This window comes from Acipenser ruthenus, chromosome 57 (assembly GCF_902713425.1).
Source record: "Acipenser ruthenus chromosome 57, fAciRut3.2 maternal haplotype, whole genome shotgun sequence".
NCBI lineage: Eukaryota > Metazoa > Chordata > Actinopteri > Acipenseriformes > Acipenseridae > Acipenser > Acipenser ruthenus.
Window position 1 is genome coordinate 3,920,749 of NC_081245.1, and position 20,521 is coordinate 3,941,269.

A 20,521-nucleotide genomic window follows, 5' to 3' on the forward strand; every position below is an offset into this window, starting at 1 on the left:
CATAGTTCACACACCCTAGTCTCTGTAAGTCACCTTGGATAAAGGTGTCTGCTAAATAAACAAATAATAATATTTGAAAATGTTTTTCAGTCATTCTGTTGCTCTACAGCTGAGTTTTAGTAATTGTTCAATACAATTCTCTTCAGCTGTCTGTGAGCTGATTTGACTTCTCTGTTATCTCACATGTGACCAGTGCTGTATTCAGTTTATTTTACTTCCTAATTCCAAATGATTTCATGAGGTTTAGCCACTGGAGCAAGTTCATAGAGAAAGCATCACGTGTACTTTTCCGATCAGTAAGTGACACTCCAGTCACATATTGGTAAACTCAACTAAAAAATGTGTTAAGACTCAGTTATGGACAACAAAGCTCAGAACTAAATGACTGCAAGCACCATACAAGTTATAATGTTAAAACGTCATTTGAAGCCATTTACACTTTCATTAAAAATAAGTTATACTAATTAGAAGAATTACGTTTAAAATTCATGAGAATAACAACTAGTACCTGATTAACTCTGCTGTCCCTTATGAAAATGAAGTCCAGTTGTATACTTGTCAAGTTTTTGGTTTTATTCGAGTTCTGATTAAGGTTTTAGCAGACGCCCTTATCCAGAGCGACTTACAATTGTTACAAGATATCACATTATTTTTACATGCAATTACCCATTTATACAGGGGTTTTTACTGGCGCAATCTAGGTAAAGTACCTTGCTCAAGGGTACAGCAGCAGTGTCCCCCACCTGGGATTGAACCCACGACCCTCCGGTCAAGAGTCCAGAGCCCTCACCACTACTCCACACCGCTGCCCCTTTATAAAAAAATTAATCTGCATGAATACTTATTAAAATAGACATTTCTGCAAGCAACGCCATCAACAGACCAGAGAAGCAACACACTTCCATCCACAGACATTTATTTACCAGGTAGTTTATTTTACAAAAAAAAAAAGAAAATAAATGTAACCACAATCTTGTTATGTATCATGAAACCAAACAAACAGCATAAACCGAAAATCACACGGCATGGCAGAAACACCAACAGCAATTTTACACTCAAAGTAATAAACACACATAACTTGCTGTGAGTTATCGAGACACATCAGGATTAGCACAGGGAAGCTTATTCTCAATTCATATGCAATAAAGTCCTTTTTAATGATTTGTAAATCCAGTTCTACGGTTTGGTTAAAATCAATCCGTTTTTAGGTGCGATATTTCTAGTTCTTGGATTTGGTAAAAAAAAAAAAAAATGGCCATGTTTATGATTGATAAATTAAAAACGTGTAATAAAAATAAAAGTCAGAAAAAATGTTCTTCTGTAAAGACGGTGAAAGTTCACTTTTTTGAGTGCTTGTGAAAGCATTCTCGACACACGCCGATGTTACAGGCAGCACATGTGTATGTGGTTCTTGTTCGCTTCACTTTGCGATTGCTGCAAACTGTACAATCTTTCTCTGGCTGACGTTTCTTGCCAGAAGACGTTTTGGTTATTTTCATCTTTTCTAGCTTGCATCCAGAATGCAGCGAGGGCGGGATCGGCGCGACTTTCTCATTGTCACACACATTTTTGCAGAAGTCATCAATAACTGAGGCTAAAAATGTCCTTCTGCTGAGCGGGGGCAGGTGTACATCGCTCTCCACCTGCTGGCGTTGTTGAACCGTGTCTTGATACAGGATGTAACTATTCAGCACCAACCTGTTGATCACACTGAAAAAGATTTTAAAGTACCACTTGTACGATCTCCTTTCATTCTCATAAGAGTAAATCTTCTGTTCTGCCAAATCCACACCTCCCGTTTTCCGACTGTACATTTCAACACACTCGGGTACGGTAACATCTTTACCTGCACGTCTCACTTTTACCTCAGTTGCTATGTTCCTGGTGCTAAGCAGGAGAAGTGGCTTCTTGTGGCTTGTCTTTTGTCTGACAGCAGTATACAGCAATCTCCCAGACCTGTAAACCACCTGTTCACCGACTCTGCATTTCGGAACCGAAGGCAAGTATTTTCTATTGCCACGCAGTGTTCCGACCAGCTGGGTGTTGTGCTGATAAGTAAGAGCTGAAGCGAGAGGTACAGAGGTGTAGAAGTTGTCAGTAATCAAAGTATGTCCCTTATCCAACAGACCATCCATGAGAGACATAACAACATCATAGGTCTCTCTCTCTGTGTCGTTTGAAGCTCCTGTATGCAATTTAAATTTGTACACATACCCGTTTGCACTGTCAGCAAGCACCCACAGCTTTAGTCCAAATTTGTTTGGAAGGTACTGCTTAAGAGACGTTCGGTTTTTAAATCCTAACAGGTTTTCATCGATTGAAACAAATTCATTTAGAACATAGTACTTTGTAAGAAGAGACTCCACCTGATCAAGTACTGGTCGCACTTTGAATAGACTGTCGTAACCGGGTTTGCCTTTCTTCTCTTGCTTTCTGTTGTCATTCAAGTGCAGGTTTGCAAGACAAAACAGAAACTTGTCGCGGGACATTATTCGCGCGAATCCTGGCGTTGCTCGCAGTGCATCTTTCGTATTCCAGTATTCTTTCATGTCGGGCTTCCACACTAACCCCATATTCAGCCACAACCCTAAAACAGCACGCAATCTATTTCTTGTCATACCGCCAGATTGAGTCCACCATGAAAATAGCCTCTCATACGTTTTGGATTTAGCGTTTCTTTCTCTGTACTTTTCGTTCATTTCTAATGCATATTTGTTGGACTCGCTGCAGATGTATTCTTGCAGCTCTGATGAAAACAACAGCTCAAAGAACTCAGCTGGTCGGGTTGCGCTGCGGGGTATGAATCTCGGACCACTAACCTCTGTGTAATTCTTTATATTCAATGGCATTTTCTGTTCCGGCAATTCTGTTAGTCGGGTCCAATTCGGGACTCTGAAGCGAGTTAAAGGCACGTCTTCGTCTGTACTTTCACCTCCTCCCTCCCTGCTGCTCTTTTCTTCATCTTCGTCCTCATCCTCTTCTTCATTTAAATCGATATCGCTGTCATCCCCATCCAGATTCCTGTATAGGCTCGCCCAATTATACGTTTTATCGGCCTCAGAAGCCGTAAAACCTATAAATGATTCTCCGCCTTCGTCAACAGAAATAAAAAATATTTCAATTTGAATGTTAAAATATGTATTCCTCATATTAAGTAAATAAGATTTTGTAATAAAATGCAGTTATAGTAATAAAAGTATCTATTCTAAGATTCAGATTTAAATTAGGACTCTGGCAGAGTATGCAGAACCTACACCAGACACTCACGAGAGAGCGCTAGGGCACTGCCACAGGACACAAGACTCAGCACAGCCAGGACAGCACAGGACACAAGACTCAGCACAGCCAGGACAGCACAGGACACAAGACTCAGCACAGCCAGGACAGCACAGGACACAAGACTCAGCACAGTCAGGACAGCACAGGACACAAGACTCAGCACAGCCAGGACAGCACAGGACACAAGACTCAACACAGCCAGGACAGCACAGGACACAAGACTCAGCACAGTCAGGACAGCACAGGACACAAGACTCAGCACAGCCAGGACAGCACAGGACACAAGACTCAGCACAGCCAGGACAGCACAGGACACAAGACTCAGCACAGCCAGGACAGCACAGGACACAAGACTCAGCACAGCCAGGACAGCACAGGACACAAGACTCAGCACAGCCAGGACAGCACAGGACACAAGACTCAGCACAGTCAGGACAGCACAGGACACAAGACTCAGCACAGTCAGGACTGCACAGGACACAAGACCTCAGCACAGTCAGGACAGCACAGGACACAAGACCTCAGCACAGTCAGGACAGCACAGGACACAAGACTCAGCACAGCCAGGACAGCACAGGACACAAGACTCAGCACAGCCAGGACAGCACAGGACACAAGACTCAGCACAGCCAGGACAGCACAGGACAGGACACAAGACTCACTGACCTGTGCTGTCCTCGGGACAGCGCTCTGCATGCCTTGGGTCACAGAACACAGCAAACCCTACTGTAAACACTGCCCATTATATCATTGTGAAGAAGAAATATGCAGATCTGCCTGTGACTGTTTATATGGATACTGCAAAGCCATACATATTTGCGAGCCTTTATTATTAGTTTTTTGCTTATGAAAAAAAAACACACACATTTCTAGCATGTATAGCACATTCCGCTAACAATACATACTTCGTATATTGCAACAGGTCGCCAACATTTCAGAGCAAAATAGGCTTTATGGGTGTGATTCACCAAATATTTTGGTCGCAAATATTTATGGTTTTATAGTAATGCAGTAGAAGACTGCTTTGACATGTTCACAGCAACTTGAAATGTATAATCCAAACTAAATGCATAATATCAGATGCTGTATTGAGCTGACGTACGCTGTCCTAGCATTGATATCTAACTTTGAAAGTTTGTTCTGGTACAAAATGATTTCAAACTATTATTTAGTGTTATATAACTTTGTCTCTCATAATTCAATCGGTGAGTTGTTTTTTTTAGTACAGCTACTCAAACACATTTAACATAAAACTCTGTAGAAACATTTACTATTTATAACTTACCTAAAATAATCAATCTGAACATATTTTATTTTATCATGCAACAAGACGTCATTTAAAATGAAAAAAATAAGCAAGAGAGTACATTTGGTCATGTAGGCCTGAATATTAAACCCTAGGTTAGCCTGAATGGGCATGTAAACAAACTGGAATGGCAACTGTGTTCTAATAAAGTAAAATGCACAGAAGGTTTAACTAGAGGAATGTAGATCCTCTGCAAAATGAAGAAGCCAAAACAGAAATAAATGACCCCTTAATGTACTGTACTCCCCTATTCCCAGCATTCCAGTTTCACTCACCTCTCTCAGTGATGCTAGAAGGTGGCGTTTCCTCCTGCAGGATCCGCTCATTGGCCTGGTCACACCCCAGCTCAGTCACTTCCTCCTTGATCTCAACAGTCCTGTCTGCAGAAACAACCCATCGAATAGGAGGCTCTGGGCTGATGTGAGCTGCTTCCATCTCAGAAACTTCCTTTGAGTGAGGCTGATCCGTTCTCACTGAAGAAAAGGAGACAAGACTTTTAGTTTGTCATTTCAGATTGCATATAAAGTGCTTTTATTTGAATTTCCACAGAACTCACACTTTAGAAAACTATATAATGTATTAATCCAATATTATTTAAAATCACATATCAAAATTTACTTGAAATGTTCTTGATATCTGCTGCACCTTTGTAATATGAATTCTGACTCTGGAGAGTTTTGCTCAGAGCGCTCTGTGCTGATCAAACTTTACAGTTGTCAACTCATCGTATCATTATATACTAATCAGTGAGGCACAATCTTTCTGCATTTTTTAGAAGTATAAATGCTCTGGTAAGAACAAATTATAATCACAATACTCCTACTTTGATGGTTTTTGTTTTATTTCCCTTTAAAAGCTACCATTTCAGAAAATATCGATATCTAAAGCATTTTGAGTAGAATTGTATTAATTATTATTATTTATTTCTTAGCAGACGCCCTTATCCAGGGCGACATACAATAGTTACAAGATATCACATTATTTTTACATACAATTACCCATTTATACAGTTGTGTTTTTACTGGAGCAATCTAGGTAAAGTACCTTGCTCAAGGGTACAGCAGCAGTGTCCCCCACCTGGGATTGAACCCACGACCCTCCGGTCAAGAGTCCAGAGCCTTAACCACTACTCCACACTGCTGCCCTTGTCGTATTTATAGATATGTTCTCAGAAAAAATGTGTTATATGAGACTTTTTGAAAAAAATATATATTCCGAAAAATATCGCAATTCTTATGTATATAAACACACTGACTGCGAATCTCCACATCAAACTTCACACTGGTCTCAAAGTGCTCCTTTGTAGATTTAAAAGTCAAACTTCATTTTTGTGGAGTTCAGTTTTCAAATTCCGTTTTGAAATGGGTATGCAGTGGACTATACTGTAGTATGTCTAAAAAAAAAAGCAATATAAAAGTGAATTTAAATTACGATAATGTTTTGTTTACCTCTCTTCAGTCGGCTAAATTGTTGTTTTTCTTTCTTTAATCGATCTCAAGACTTCCGTTTCACATCTAAACCGTCACTTTAAATAAAAACATTCAGATAAACAAAAAAGAAAACAAAGTCCAATCTGTTAATAAATTATAAACTTCGACACGCGTAACACAAACCAGAGAAACAAAACTGGCGCCATTTCTTATCCAAAACAGGACATTGCGTAATAAAAACACAACAGCGCAAGAGCCAATCATAGCGTAATCTGTGGTGTCCAGTTTCGACAGGGCGGCCAGCCAATCAGTTTCGCAAACTGGGTTGAGAGATTTTTCTGCAGCCAATAACACGTCACGGTTCCAACCAGGACACGCCCACTGCCAGTGACGTTCCATTTCATTACAGGAAATAGAAGCGTGCTTTGTATTTGCTGGGAGGAAGAGATGGCTGCAGCGTGTGTTGATTTTACAGAATTTTATTACCTGCTGTTTAAAAGTATTTAGGTTGGGTAAAACCGTTTCCTAATGACATATAAGACATTTGTTCTTTTATTGCATGCACTGAGTTCTGAAACAAAGAGTCAGTTTTCTGTTTTATTTAAAAACTCAGACAGCGCGGAGTGGGTCAGCTGTGCACACAGAAATGTTGAATTTGTTTGTTTACTGAGAAAACAAACGTATTATACGTTATAGCTGCACATGATGCAAACAGCGTTACTCCTTGTAAAGTAAGACGGTTCTGGTGTTTGTTTTCTTTCTTAATCGCACCAGAAGTGTGGCATTTATATGAATGTGAATTCTCCAGGGGGAAATACATACATTAAAAGCAAAGAGGATTCTGCTACTCGAGTCTCAAGCTAACAGTCAGTGAAGATGGAGGTCAGTGTCTCCGTGTCGTTCTTTCAAGACGAGCTCGCCTCTACCATCGAGCACGCAGTGAAAGCGGCTGTAGACACCGTCTTGTGCCAAATCACAAAAGTTGTCGGCGGCAAATTCACTGAATTCCGAATGGAAATGGCTGGAAAGGAGAAAGAGAATGAAAGTCTGAAGCTGAGATTGGAAATATCAGAGAGCGAGTTGAAAGCAGTGCGGGAATGCATGAACGCTGCAGATGCAGACATTAAACAACCTCTCAGAAACATGAACCCCGACTGCAATGAACAAGACTTTCAGAGGATCGAGAACCAGGGATTATTTCAAGGTAAGGTTGTTTATTTTTATCTTATCGCTTGTTCATTCCAACGCCTTAAATACGTTTTCAGTAAATTCTATTGGGACAGGGAGAAAGCTCTAAATGTAAATGTTATGTGTGTGGGGATGCAGACACGCCAACTGCTACGATTTGGCCATAGCAGATACTATTTTGGAGGTTCTGCTGGAAAAAAAAAACACCAACATGTTAACGAGATTCCCGACTCTTGCAGTAATCCTTTTCTGCATACAAAAATGTAATTCGGGGTGACCAGCGCTCCAGAAAGGGATCAAATGTACAAAATGTTGTAGTAGTAGTATTATTATTATTATTATTATTATTATTATTATTTGTTTATTTAGCAGATGCCTTTATCCAAGGCGACTTAGAGAGACTAGGGTGTGTGAACTATGCATCAGCTGCAGAGTCACTTACAACTACGTCTCACCTGAAAGACGGAGCACATGGAGGTTAAGTGACTTGCTCAGGGTCACACAATTTGAACCGGGGGACCTCCTGGTTACAAGCCCTTTTCTTTAACCACTGGACCACACAGCCAGACTTCTGACAAGGGGCTAGTAAGTAAGAGTATTAATTTTGTGCAATTTTTTTTCACACAGATCCCAAAGAGAGCCATACTGTCCCTGAATCTGAAGCACAGGAGGGGCCAAGGATGGAAGCAGTTTACAAACAAGAGGAGTCCTTTGACCAGGAGTGGTGTGCAAGTCTAAAGCAGGATACAGAGCTGACATGTGTTAAAGATGAAGAGGTCCCTCGACTGGAATGTGTTCCTATTAAAGAGGAATTCATAGAACAGGAATGTGTCCCCATCGCAGAGGAAGTTCCTACTGAAAATAATGTCTGTACACTTGAGGAGAACAACCAGCTGGGATCCAACCTGTGTGATGATTGTCCACCTGAATGTGAACTGGGATTTGGAGGTAATTATACAAAACAAGCAACATTGAGATGACTATTAATCTTGCAAAAATGAGTTACTAAGCTGTAGAAGTGTGCTGAAGATTGACATGTTTGGTCATTCAAGCTAAATTTATCCCAACCACTATGTCAATGCCCTGCAAGTTGCAACATAACTGTCCTTGCTACTGTGACATGTGCTAGATGTGCATCCACTATTATCCCTGTTTTGAATGCTGTTAGATCTTTGCATGTCCCTGTTTCTGGTAGACTGTTTGCAGTTGTGCTGCTCCCACAGCTTTATAGTGGTGCTGGGATCACATGTCTCATCAATGGGTGATGCCAAATCCAGTCGGGTTGCTAAGTGTCACCAGAAGAAACATTTCAATGTTTAAATTACAAAAATATAGCCCTATACTGTGTGTATTCATATTTTGAAATAGTTTTTTTTTTTTTTTTTTAATTAAGCAATACAATTCAAATATTAAAACTCTATGCATTTCTAGAAAAAAAAAATGTGGCATTAAAACTGCAATAATAACAATGTAAAATGATAACATTGTAAAATTATTGAAGAAAGACTGAAAAAGTATAACTGGATGAACAAAGAGAGTTCCATTATTTTTTTATTGTTTACAACAAACAAACAGAAATATCCACACAGAGCTGACGCATAAAAACATTGTTTATACAACAAAACAACAAAAACGCCTGCTTATTAGATTTACTACAGCAAACAAATATACCAAGGCTCCAAGAAGTCAGTATAAAACACAATGATGAAAAAAGGCAACGCTTGCCTGTAGCAGCGTTATTTACAACCAACATAACATTTACTTTTTGGTAAATTCAGCCACAATCAAATCAGATTTTCAGATACTCAATACCCAATACTAACTGCCTTGCTATTTCTTTTGTGTTGTTTTTAGCATACAATTCAATTACAAAACAATGCATCATACAGTTTTCTTATAACGCTGGTATACCAGTTATGTTTCACTTTTTTAAACTCTTGTATCTGATCTAAATCCATGTCTGAGGCAGACGAGAATGATTCGGGATCGCTTTCTTCAGATGAATTTCTGAAACCATCTCAGCAATAGTCTCCACACCAAAAAATATGTTCGTCTCTTGGGCGCATCCATCTTTGTTTTGGTAAACCTCAAACGTAGGTAGCTTCAAATGTGAACATACATCATTTCCACTTCCAGGTCATAAGCGAATCCCTTCTGTTGATGCGATAATGATTATTGCAGCACCTGAAAAAACACAAGGGGCGTTCTGGGGTTTAGAGGGTTAATCGGGTTTGATTGTAGTCTCATCAGAGTTCACTCTAGGAGTTGGTCGTGGTTATGAGGGGAAGCCCTGCAGAAGAGTGAATGTGTAAGAATGCTGTACAATAACCTTTGTCTCTCTTTTTTTTCTCTAGCTGCTAAGGGGAATCAAACAGGAGACACTCCATTTCCCTGTGCTGATTGTGGGAAGAGATTCAGTTGTTTATCCCAGCTGGAAATCCACCAGCGTGTTCACACAGGAGAGAAACCGTATCACTGTAATGACTGTGGGAAGAGATTCACACAGTTAGGACATCTTCAAGCACATCAGCGCATTCACACAGGAGAGAAACCTTATCACTGTGGTGAATGTGGGAGGAGTTTCAGTCGCTCACCGCAGCTTAAAAGCCACCAGCGCAGTCACACAGGAGAAAAACTTTATCACTGCACTGTGTGCGGGAAGAGATTCACACGAGTAGGAAATCTTCAATCACACCAGCGCATTCACACAGGAGAGAAGCCTTATCACTGCACTGAGTGTGGGAGGAGTTTCACGTATTTAAGTTCTTTGAAAATCCACCAGCGGACTCACAAAAAAGAGAAATCTTATCAATGTAGCGAATGTCTGAAGAGTTTCAGTCACTTATCAAACCTTAAAAGACACCATAAAATTCACACAAGAGTTCAGCTAGTTTTTGGGCCTCCAGGGAGACAAGAGAATTCACAGAATTTCAGTCAGTTGAGGACACCTCAACACCAGGACTACATTTGAGTAAAATACAGAAATATTTACTGAACAAAAGAATAAACTTGCTTGATAAATAGTGTTACTTCTAATCATTTCAGATCCAAAATGTACACTCCCCACTAGTTACAAAGTCTCCAGCTCTTTCAAGTCAATGCTAAGCTTTGGTCAATTCTGAGCTTCACACCTCAAACAAGTTTTTCGGAAGATGTGTTGCTTGTTCCCATCATGCATTTGCAGTAACATGCTGCAAGATAAATGCTAAATAACCAGATTAATAAATATGAGCTGAACTGAGTGTAGTGTTGTTTTTTAAATATCTTTTTAGATTTAAATAAATGTTGATTGCCCTCAAAGGAAAAGTAATACTGTTTGAGGGCGCCGTGGCTGATGCTAACACTGTGGAAGCCTGTGATGCATGAAGTCCGACCATGAGAGAGCTTCTGAAGATAGGTTAGGATGGAGGAGGATGTGTTTCATTGCCTTGCTGTCTGAACTGATATAAGTTACAAATAGAAACAATCCCAATGGTGTATATACAGTTATGGGTAATGGGGATTCTCCAGGTGTAAATGCCAGTCCATGTTGGAGCCTGAACTGGTTTACATTGTTTTAAAATAAAATGTTAATATTTAAATGATTGTGTGACAGAGAAAGAAGGAATTTGAGCTGTAACCTCCCCCCCCCCCCTTCTGTTTGGACATTCCTTATTCACCCGCACCACTCACATCCTGACAGATTGTCAGTTTTTTGTTATTTTTCAATAAAGCACTAGACAGTTTCCCTGCAATTTATTCATCACTTGTACTGCTTTTTGCAAAACTTTCAATATAAAGGTTTCAATATAGGGCAGCAGTGTGGAGTAGTGGTCAGGGCTCTGGACTCTTGACCGGAGGGTCGTGGGTTCAATCCCAGGTGGGGGGACACTGCTGCTGTACCCTTGAGCAAGGTACTTTACCTAGATTGCTCCAGTAAAAACCCAACTGTATAAATAGGTAATTGTATGTAAAAATAATGTGATATCTTGTAACAATTGTAAGGTGCCCTGGATAAGGGCGTCTGCTAAGAAATAAATAATATAAGTAACACTTTTTTGTTTTAATATGTGTATAAGGGTAATTACCTTTGCTTTGTTTATTTTAATAAAAGTAGTGTTCTGCATTTCCAGTTTACAGCAAATTTTACTGAAAAATTACAGGATTACATTTTCTTTTTTAACTGAATCTCGGTTTTTACTGATTCATACCCAGTTTTGTCTACTATTCAATATTTTCCCAGTCATATTTTCTAGGGAATACACAATATTTAGATTAAAATTTAATTTTGACTCGAACATTGTAATAATGAGCCTTGCATTACATCCTAGTATACTGTAGGTACGTTTAGACATAAAAAGATCAAATGACGTTCAAACATCGCACATTGGTTCTGTGTTCACAAACACATTATCACCTGATTCTGTTGGCCAATAAAAGTCTAAGTTATTGTGCTGGGCGTAGTAACTAGCTGGATCAAAAACATATATATATATATATATATATATATATATATATATATATATATATATATATATATATACATACACACACACAGTGGTTTGCAGAAGTATTCACCCCCTACCAATAATGTCACATTTTGTTGAATTACAAATAATGTGTGCACAGTTTTTCAAACTAACTTTTTTTATTCAAAGCTGTCGTGGTTAAAGTGAACACTGTTATATGAGGAGGAGGTTAAATGTCAGCAAGACTTGCAAAGAAAATGTACAAAATGAAATTTGCTGGTTGCATAAGTATTCAGCCCCTTAAGTCAGCACTTGGTAGAAGCACCTTTTGCAGCAATTACTGCGATGAGTCTTTTTGGATAGGTCTCTACTAGCTTTGCACAGTAGGATGGTGACATGTTTGCCCATTCTTCACGGGAAAATTGCTCCAGTTCTGATAAGTTTGTTGGGGATCGTCGATCGTTTTTTTACCTGAAAGGTGTTCACACACAGACTGCCCCTTCTAACACCCAAAGCACTGACACACTCACTGTGCAGCAGGCCAGTGCAGAAATTATCATCCTGAGTGTCTCAAATGATAAGTATCTGATTGAGAGGCACCTCTTCCCTGGAAGAAGAGTAAAGAAGATCTGGTGCCCAACAACACAGACCTGCTGCCAGGGCGAAGACTGAGCGACGCCCAGCACATCCTGATCCACACCGGGACTAACGACCTGAGCGCACACGCAGGGGCGACGTGGCCAAACCCTGAGGCAGGTGGCAGCTACAGCCACCGAAGAGTTCCCCTCAACCAAGGTTACCATCTCCACCCTACTGCCCAGAGCAGGAGGTGCCACAGCCAGTCATCCATAACATCAACGCTGAGGTGTCCCGAGGCTGCACCCTGCTGGCAACCGTGCACCTGGCACATCACCGTGACGTCCACCATCTCTCTCTCTCTGTGTATATGTATGTATGTATGTATGACCTTGACTTTGTAAATAGTGTAAATAACGAAACATGAAATTGTAGAGAAACAGGAACCGCTTCACTCTGGGAATCACCACTAGCCACGTTTACCTGGTTCTGACCATCAGCGCGTCAGGGAGTTCCAATGTGGCTATAAACGCATTGAAGGAAAAAAGCACTTTACAAATATAACCCCCCCAATAAAGATCTGGCTAAAAATCTGTGACTGTTATCCAACCAATCCTTCTTTATGTCAGCCAAATATGGGGCCCACTTTCAAAATATAATTACAAAACATGGGATAACAACCATGTGTGTCGGGAACTGAACTTGGTCTCTTCCCCTTACTCCATCCCACAAAGCATCCCAGAGACCCCAGCTCTGCTCAGACAGACCCCCTGAGACAACGAGCAAAGAAACACTAGCCTGGCAACACTGCCGATGACAAAATTACAGCAATAACATTTAAACAAATTGATCTCAATAATAAAATGACATACATTGAGCATTAGGATAATGAAACAAAATTAATTAACAAATTGGAATGCTCTCGAGCCCTGAACAGGGGCTTTAACCTGGCACAATATCAGGGTAAAAGATCCCAAACAAAGACAAACCCTAACGAAGTACAGACTCAGTGACCACAGCCTGGCCGTCGAAACAGGCCGCCATGAAAGGAGCTGGCTGGACAGACTGAACAGTGTGCTGTCACTGTGAGCTGGGAGAAGTCGAAACAAAGGCGCACCTCCTGCTGTCCTGCTCCATATACTGCCAAATAAGGGACACACACCTCCTGAAATTCTTGAGTCAGTTGACCCAGTTTCCACACCTGCCTGACTGAGAAACTGCAGATCCTGCTGGGAGAGGAGGCTCTGACTGCAGAGTGAGCAGCCCAGGACGTGCATGCCTGTCCCAGCCTGAGGGACAGTGTGGAGACACTCAATAGAAATGACCTGTTTATTGTTAAATTAGACAGGGGGCTGTTATATTGCTTACATTCTGTTAAGGAGGAGGGAGGGGGTGATAGTGTGTGTTATTAACATTGTATTTCTATTTTATGTATGTATTATTATTTATTTATTTATTTATTTCTTAGCAGACGCCCTTATCCAGGGCGACTTACAATTGTTACAAGATATCACATTATTTTTTACACATTATCTTTACATACAATTCTCCATTTATACAGTTGGGTTTTTACTGGAGCAATCTAGGTAAAGTACCTTCCTCAAGGGTACAGCAGCAGTGTCCCCCACCTGGGATTGAACCCACGACCCTCTGGTCAAGAGTCCAGAGCCCTAACCACTACTCCACACTGCTGCCCCAACATGTAATGTGTGTTGAAATGCTTTGGTAACACTGGATCACTCCTGTCATGCTAATAAAGCCAGTTTGAATTTGAGAGAGAGAGAGAGAGAGAGCGAGAGCGAGAGCGAGAGAGAGAGAGAGAGAGAGAGAGAGAGAGAGAGAGAGCAAGAGAGAGATTGATTGATTGTCTGGGGTATCTGAAAGGGCACATATGGTCATTTTGGTGGAAAACAAACTGACAAAATTCCTGTAGCGCTGAGGGTCACAAGGGCCTCAGCAGAGAAGGGGTTAATCTCTTCAGTGACAGAGTTTTTGTCTTGTTAGTGTTTTCTGATTATTAAGATGTCCCACCAGATTAAATCTTTCACAGCATTCAGCATTTAGGGTTTCACTGCTGTGTGAATTCGTTGGTGTATTTTAAGGCTGTCTGTTCGAGTGAAACTTCTCCTACATTCATTACAATGGTGTGGTTTCTCTCCTGTGAATTCGTTGGTGTCTTTTAAGAGATCCTAATTCAGTAAAGCGCTTCTCACAGTCATTACACTGGTACGGTTTTTCTCCTGTGTGAATTCGTTGGTGTTTTTTAAGAGTTCCTAATTCAGTAAAGCGCTTCCCACAGTCATCACAGTGGTATGGCTTCTCTCCTGTGTGAATTCGTTGGTGTGCTTTTAAATGTTGTAACTGAGTGAAACTCTTCACACAGTAATTACAGTGGTGTGGCTTCTCTCCTGTGTGAATTCGGAGGTGATTTTTAAGATATTCCGATCGAGTGAACCTCTTCTCACATTCATTACAGCTGTAGGGTTTCTCTCCTGTGTGAACACGTTGGTGGAGTTTAAGGTTTGTAACATTACTGAATCTCTTCCCACACTTAAAGCAGTGATAAGGTTTCTCTCCTGTGTGAACACGCTGGTGGATTTTAAGATGTGATAAAGGAGTCCCTCCTGTGATAATTCCTTTAGCAGCTAAAGAAAAAAGAGAGACAAAGGTTATTGTACAGCATTCTTACACATTCACTCTTCTGCAGGGCTTCCCCTCATAACCATGACCAACTCCTAGAGTGAACTCTGATGAGAATACAGTCAAACCTGCTTAATATCACTCCTGTTAATACCAGCCTCCTTTTATTATCATCATCACATTGAAATTTGCCATGCAGAATATAATGGGTGTCAATAAGGACAAGTGCTTGAGAATATCACTTTGATTATTAACAATATCACCTAGAGGGATACAAGTATAAGATCAGGTTTACATGCAAGTGCTGTATTGAAATGTTTCTTCTGGTGACACTTAGCAACCTGACTGGATTTGACATCACCCATTGATGCCACAGTAGCAAGGACAGGTATGTTGCAAGCCATTGACATAGTGGTTATGCAGCCTCACTAGCTTAAATGGAGGTGGAATGACCAAGAATATGAATCTTCAGCACACTTCTAGTTTAGTAACCAGTTTCTGTGAGATCAATAGGCAGCTCAATGTTTCTTATAATTACCTCTAAATCCCAGTCCACATTCAGATGGACAATCATCACACAGGCTGGATCCCAGCTTGTTGTTCTCCTCAAGTGTCCAGACATTATTTTCAGTAGGAACTTCCTCTGCGATGGGGACGCATTCCTGTTCTATGAATTCCTCTTTAATAGGAACACATTCCAGTCGAGGGACCTCTTCATCTTTAACACATGTCAGCTCTGTAACCTGCTTTAGACTTGCACACCACTCCTGGTCAAAGGGCTCCTCTAGTGTGTAAACTGATTCTATCCTTGGCCCCTCCTGTGCTTCAGATTTAGGTACAGCATGGCTCTCTTTGGGATCTGTGTGAAAGAAAATTGTACACAGTTATAACTTACTAACTTGCCAGGTTCCTCTGCAAAGCCAATTGTATTTTGAATAACACTATTAATATAAAAGGCTGATATATTGTATTGGTTTCATAAACACATGCAAAATACCCCAGCAGCGCAAACTAACACATTTTTTACCCGGGTAATAATTGATCCGTTCACCCACTGACAAAATCCGCAGACCACTTCTTAAATTTATTAAAAACAACGCGGCTCTATCCTCAAGCTCCTCATCTGGCAATATTGAGCGTGCCTTTTCCCAAAACCGTGCTGCTGTGGTCTGGTCTGCCCCATTTTCGTTTTCATAAATTTATTCTTACAAAAAGCAAAACGTTTTTAACCAAACGAATTCTAAATCCACGTCTAGAGCCCATTAACTTGATTCGGAAATTCTGGAAAACTAAGATGACAGTGGGACAGCTCCATTGATCATCTGTACCGTGTGCTGCCAGCGACTGCAGTAAAAAAGGAGAGGCTACAGGAATGCAAAAATATATAGATATTAAAGCTCCAGAGGGTTGTTTTGTGTGTTCATTTCTTGTACAGTTATTACGTTAAATTTGTGTGCAATGTTTTTTATTTTTATTTGAAAGCTTGTACCTGAGTTTGGATTTTAAAAACAACTAATAATTTTAGCAATATATGTTTTTTTTGCCAGTTATTTTTAGTTTTCTAAAACAATGTTTTTTTTTGTGTTTTTTTTTGTTTAAACACAGTATAAATTTAGATCAATATACATTAAACCAGACAACAAACACGCAACCCCCTACTTTTTCTACAGCATTTAAGTGTGACCCTGAGCAAGACACTTAACCTCCTTGTGCTCCGTCTTTCGGGTGAGACGTAGTTGTAAGTGACTCTGCAGCTGATGCATAGTTCACACACCCTAGTCTCTGTAAGTTGTCTTGGATATAGGCGTCTGATAAATAAACAAATAATAATAATAATAATAATAATAATAATAATAATAATAATAATAATAATAATAATAATAATAATAATAATAATAATAATAATAATAATAATGTCTATTTCAAAAGTCTAGGAGGCTGTGTGGTCCAGTGGTTAAAGAAAAGGGCTTGTAACCAGGAGGTCCCCGGTTCAAATCCCACCTCAGCCACTGACTCACTGTGTGACCCTGAGCAAGTCACTTAACCTTCCTTGTGCTCCGTCTTCCGGGTGAGACGTAGTTGTAAGTGACTCTGCAGCTGATGCATAGTTCACACACTCTAGTCTCTGTAAGTCGCCTTGGATAAAGGAGTCTGCTAAATAATACATTTTGTACACAATGAAACCAAAATTACTGTTACTGTTAAACAACTAGGCCCGCCGTGCAGCCACCTCGGAGCTACAGGCTATAGGGAGCATCCTGCACTCCAGGACCTCCTGGTTACACCATGAGTGAAGAACAAAAGGATTAAACAGATGAATAAAGAAAAACTAATAATTAAGGACTACTGTAGCTCTTAAACATCTCATTACAAAAATGCAAAAAAACGAAGTTCTCAAAGTTTTGAGCCATGCTTAAGATACAGTATTTGAAAGTATATATTAATGCTGTTGCAATCAGTATTGTTTATAGTGATATAATATAAAAGTATAAAGTATAACATAAATGTGGCATTTGACTTTTTAAAATGAGTGGAATCTCATGGAATTAAATGATATTTCCTTTCATTCCAGTTCTGTATCCTGAAGATTTTTTCCAATTCAAATTCCAAATTCTTGAATTGAAATTTACCAACAAATTCCAATTCCATTCGGAATTGACCCAAACCCTGATTTGTGGTACTTTGTGGTAATTATAGGGGTACTTTGTGGTAATCTGTGGTACTTTTAGGTAATCTGCAGTGCTTTGTGGTAATTTGCAGTACTTTGTGGTAATTATAGGGGTACTTTGTGGTAATCTGTGGTACTTTGTGGTCATTAGTAGGACCAGGCAAATAAGATGATCCCTGGAGCCATCAACACCAGACAGAAGGATAACTACATCATCACATGGAAGGAAACGCAGATGGATGGAGACGCAGAGGGATCACATTAGTTTACTGTAAAGCTAAATCTTAGCTGGTGCTTATTAAAATCAGCATGAAGTTTTAACAACTACTCTCATGTAATGGAAATCGTTTATTTTTGCATTTCTGAGTCGTCCTGCGGGATTTACAAACACGGACACAGTCTTATAGTCTGGAGAATTAATTACACTGGTATACATTAGGACAGTACGTAATAACACCACTCATAATGAGCGCTTTAAAAGAGTCTTAAGATCAATTCTAACCGAGACCTCACCAATCAAATGGGCTACAAAGTTATTGAGAGTGTTGGAATGACCAAGCAATACCATCAAAAAAATAAAATAAAACAATTTTACCTTGAAATAATCCCTGGTTCTCATTCCTCTGAAAGTCTTGTTCATTGCAGTCGGGGTTCATGTTTCTGAGAGGTTGTTTAATGTCTGCATCTGCAGCGTTCATGCATTCCCGCACTGCTTTCAACTCGCTCTCTGATATTTCCAATCTCAACTTCAGACTTTCATTCTCTTTCTCCTTTCCAGCCATTTCCATTTGGAAATCAGTGAATATGCCGCCGACAACTTTTGTGATTTCGCACAAGACGGTGTCTACAGCCGCTTTCACTGCGTGCTCGATGGTAGAGGCGAGCTCGTCTTGAAAGAACGACACGGAGACGCTGACGTCCATCTTCACTGACTGTTAGCTTGAGACTCGAGTAGCAGAATCCTCTGCGTTTAATTTAGTTTTTACTTGAGAATTAACATGCATATAAAACCAGCACTTCTGTTGTGATAAAGAAAGACATCAAACAACAGACTCGTTTTACTTAACAATACTGACACATCCCTGGTGAAGCGGTGGCGCTCCAATCTGAGTTCTTGAATACAAAAGTGACTCTTTGTTTCAGACTCAATGCAGGTAATGCACGAACAAAAAATACATTCAAATCGTCATGAAACATTTGAATTCAACCTAAATACTCTAAACAACAGTTAATACAATGATACAGAACCTGCAGCTCGCTCTCTCTCCTCAGCACAAACAAAGAAAACTTTATTTTTTTTTATTTCCTGTGCACAGCTGCGACCATCGCGTGTATTATTCTTGGCTGCAGAAACACTCTAAACCTAGCTTGAGCAATGATTGTCTTGGAGGCGGCTATGAAACTGGGTATCAGAGTCCGCCATGTTGGCTCTAATTGCGTTGTATTTTACTATGCAATGTCACGCTGCGGATCCAAAATGGCGCCAGTTTCGTCTCCCTGGTTTGTACTGCGCATGTTCGATGAGCTTTTGTGTCCGAGAGTGTGGGTCAGTGTTTGATTTGTTTATGGATGGGACGGTTTTTTTTTATTTTTATTTGAATGTTTTTAGTTAAAGTGACGGTTTTAAATGTGAAACGGAAGCCTCCATATCGACTAAAGAAAGAAACAACGACAACTTACGCCGACTGCAGAGAGATACAGCGACAGAGGTAAACAAAACACATAAGAAAGTTTCCAAACGAGAGGAGGCCATTCAGCCCATATTGCTCGTTTGGTTGTTATTATTATTATTATTATTATTTATTTATTAGCAGACGCCCTTATCCAGGGCGACTTACAATTGTTACAAGATATCACATTATTTTTTACATTCAATTACATTATTTTTTACACATTATTTTTTACATACAATTCCCCATTTATACAGTTGGGTTTTTACTGGAGCAATTTAGGTAAAGTACCTTGCTCAAGGGTACAGCAGCAGTGCCCCCCACCTGGGATTGAACCCACGACCCTCCGGTCAAGAGTCCAGAGCCCTAACCACTACTCCACACTGCTGCCCCTGCTTGTTAGTAGCTTATTGATCCCAGAATCTCATCAAGCAGCTTCTTGAAGGATCCCAGGGTGTCAGCTTCAACAACATTACTGGGGAGTTGAATTAAAAACGTATCCTAATTTAATTCACGTTGATTTTTCAGTCATACTGCAAGTACAGCACGCTACATATCAATTTCAAATCGTTTTTGTGTTTGTGCCTCGTTCAGTAACGTGTCTTGTGTACATTTTCTGCCTAATTGTTACATGTTTTCGCAGGTTTTTGCTCTGTAAAGGTGCAGTTTACACGCTTGCTGTGTATGGGGTGCCATGTGTGTTTTAAAAAAAGCGTTAATATTTTAACAGGCATTCCCCCCCCCCCCCCCCCCCCCCCCAGATTTAACTTAAATGTTGTAGTTTTTTCCCCTAGATTTATAAATGCTGTGAAAAGAAATACACCTTTTTTTTAAATGTGTATATTGAGATATAATTTGGAGGTCTAAAAATATTTAGCAAGTTTTCAACATTTTTATATATGTATACGTTTTAACTCCAAACGTTGGGCAGCTGGCTCTTTGAGCTAATATATATATATATATATATATATATATATATATATATATATATATATATATATATATATATATATATATAAAATTTGAGAATCAAGATTTGGCTGTTCGCAAATAATTCTGGATTTTGTGAACTTAAATATTTAACAAAATCTTAAATCTTTTAACAAGGTTTAATATTTACCCAGCTAACAATTTAACTTTGTCACAACATTCCTTTTACGTTTTGACAACGTTGTAAAATTACGTTGCGACAACGTACATTTGTGGACTCCCAGATACGTCACTACAGCGTTGTACCCGACGCTGTGCCAACGTGGATAGAATGTTCTGACAACATAACCACAACATTGTGAATTACGAATTACCTCTTAAATGAA

General features: G+C 39.8%; 4 protein-coding genes across 7 annotated transcripts in view; 2 read left to right on the forward strand and 2 right to left on the reverse strand.

Moving 5' to 3' along the window:
- Positions 1-899: 899 nt before the first annotated feature.
- On the reverse strand, positions 900-6,252 carry LOC131724829 (piggyBac transposable element-derived protein 4-like). The gene is made up of 3 exons (XM_059017704.1): positions 6,034-6,252; positions 4,861-5,058; positions 900-3,091 (listed from the first exon to the last, which is right to left on the reverse strand). The coding sequence occupies exons 2-3, from the start codon at positions 5,018-5,020 to the stop codon at positions 1,338-1,340; spliced, it is 1,914 nt and encodes a 637-aa protein (XP_058873687.1). The 5' UTR covers positions 5,021-5,058; positions 6,034-6,252; the 3' UTR covers positions 900-1,337.
- A 189-nt stretch (positions 6,253-6,441) lies between these two features.
- On the forward strand, positions 6,442-11,233 carry LOC131724852 (zinc finger protein 300-like). Its single transcript, XM_059017802.1, has 3 exons — positions 6,442-7,219; positions 7,831-8,151; positions 9,558-11,233. The coding sequence occupies exons 1-3, from the start codon at positions 6,892-6,894 to the stop codon at positions 10,172-10,174; spliced, it is 1,266 nt and encodes a 421-aa protein (XP_058873785.1). The 5' UTR covers positions 6,442-6,891; the 3' UTR covers positions 10,175-11,233.
- Positions 11,234-11,751: 518 nt separating this feature from the next.
- Positions 11,752-18,458, reverse strand: LOC131696740 (zinc finger protein 420-like). The gene is made up of 3 exons (XM_059017821.1): positions 18,131-18,458; positions 15,406-15,726; positions 11,752-14,872 (listed from the first exon to the last, which is right to left on the reverse strand). The coding sequence occupies exons 1-3, from the start codon at positions 18,456-18,458 to the stop codon at positions 14,364-14,366; spliced, it is 1,158 nt and encodes a 385-aa protein (XP_058873804.1). The 3' UTR covers positions 11,752-14,363.
- A 109-nt stretch (positions 18,459-18,567) lies between these two features.
- Positions 18,568-20,521, forward strand: part of LOC117967216 (zinc finger protein 436-like) — a 151,352-nt gene continuing 149,398 nt past the window's right edge. Inside the window, exon 1 of one of the 4 annotated variants that reach the window (XM_059017661.1) lies at positions 18,568-18,689. Coding sequence is in view for 1 of the 4 variants with exons in the window: in XM_059017660.1 (XP_058873643.1) it covers positions 19,135-19,244 (110 nt within the window). In the remaining 3 variants the exon portion in view is untranslated. Of the gene's footprint in view, positions 18,690-19,002; positions 19,245-20,521 lie in introns of those variants that run through there. The other 3 variants (XM_059017660.1, XM_059017662.1, XM_059017663.1) reach the window with 3 other exon arrangements.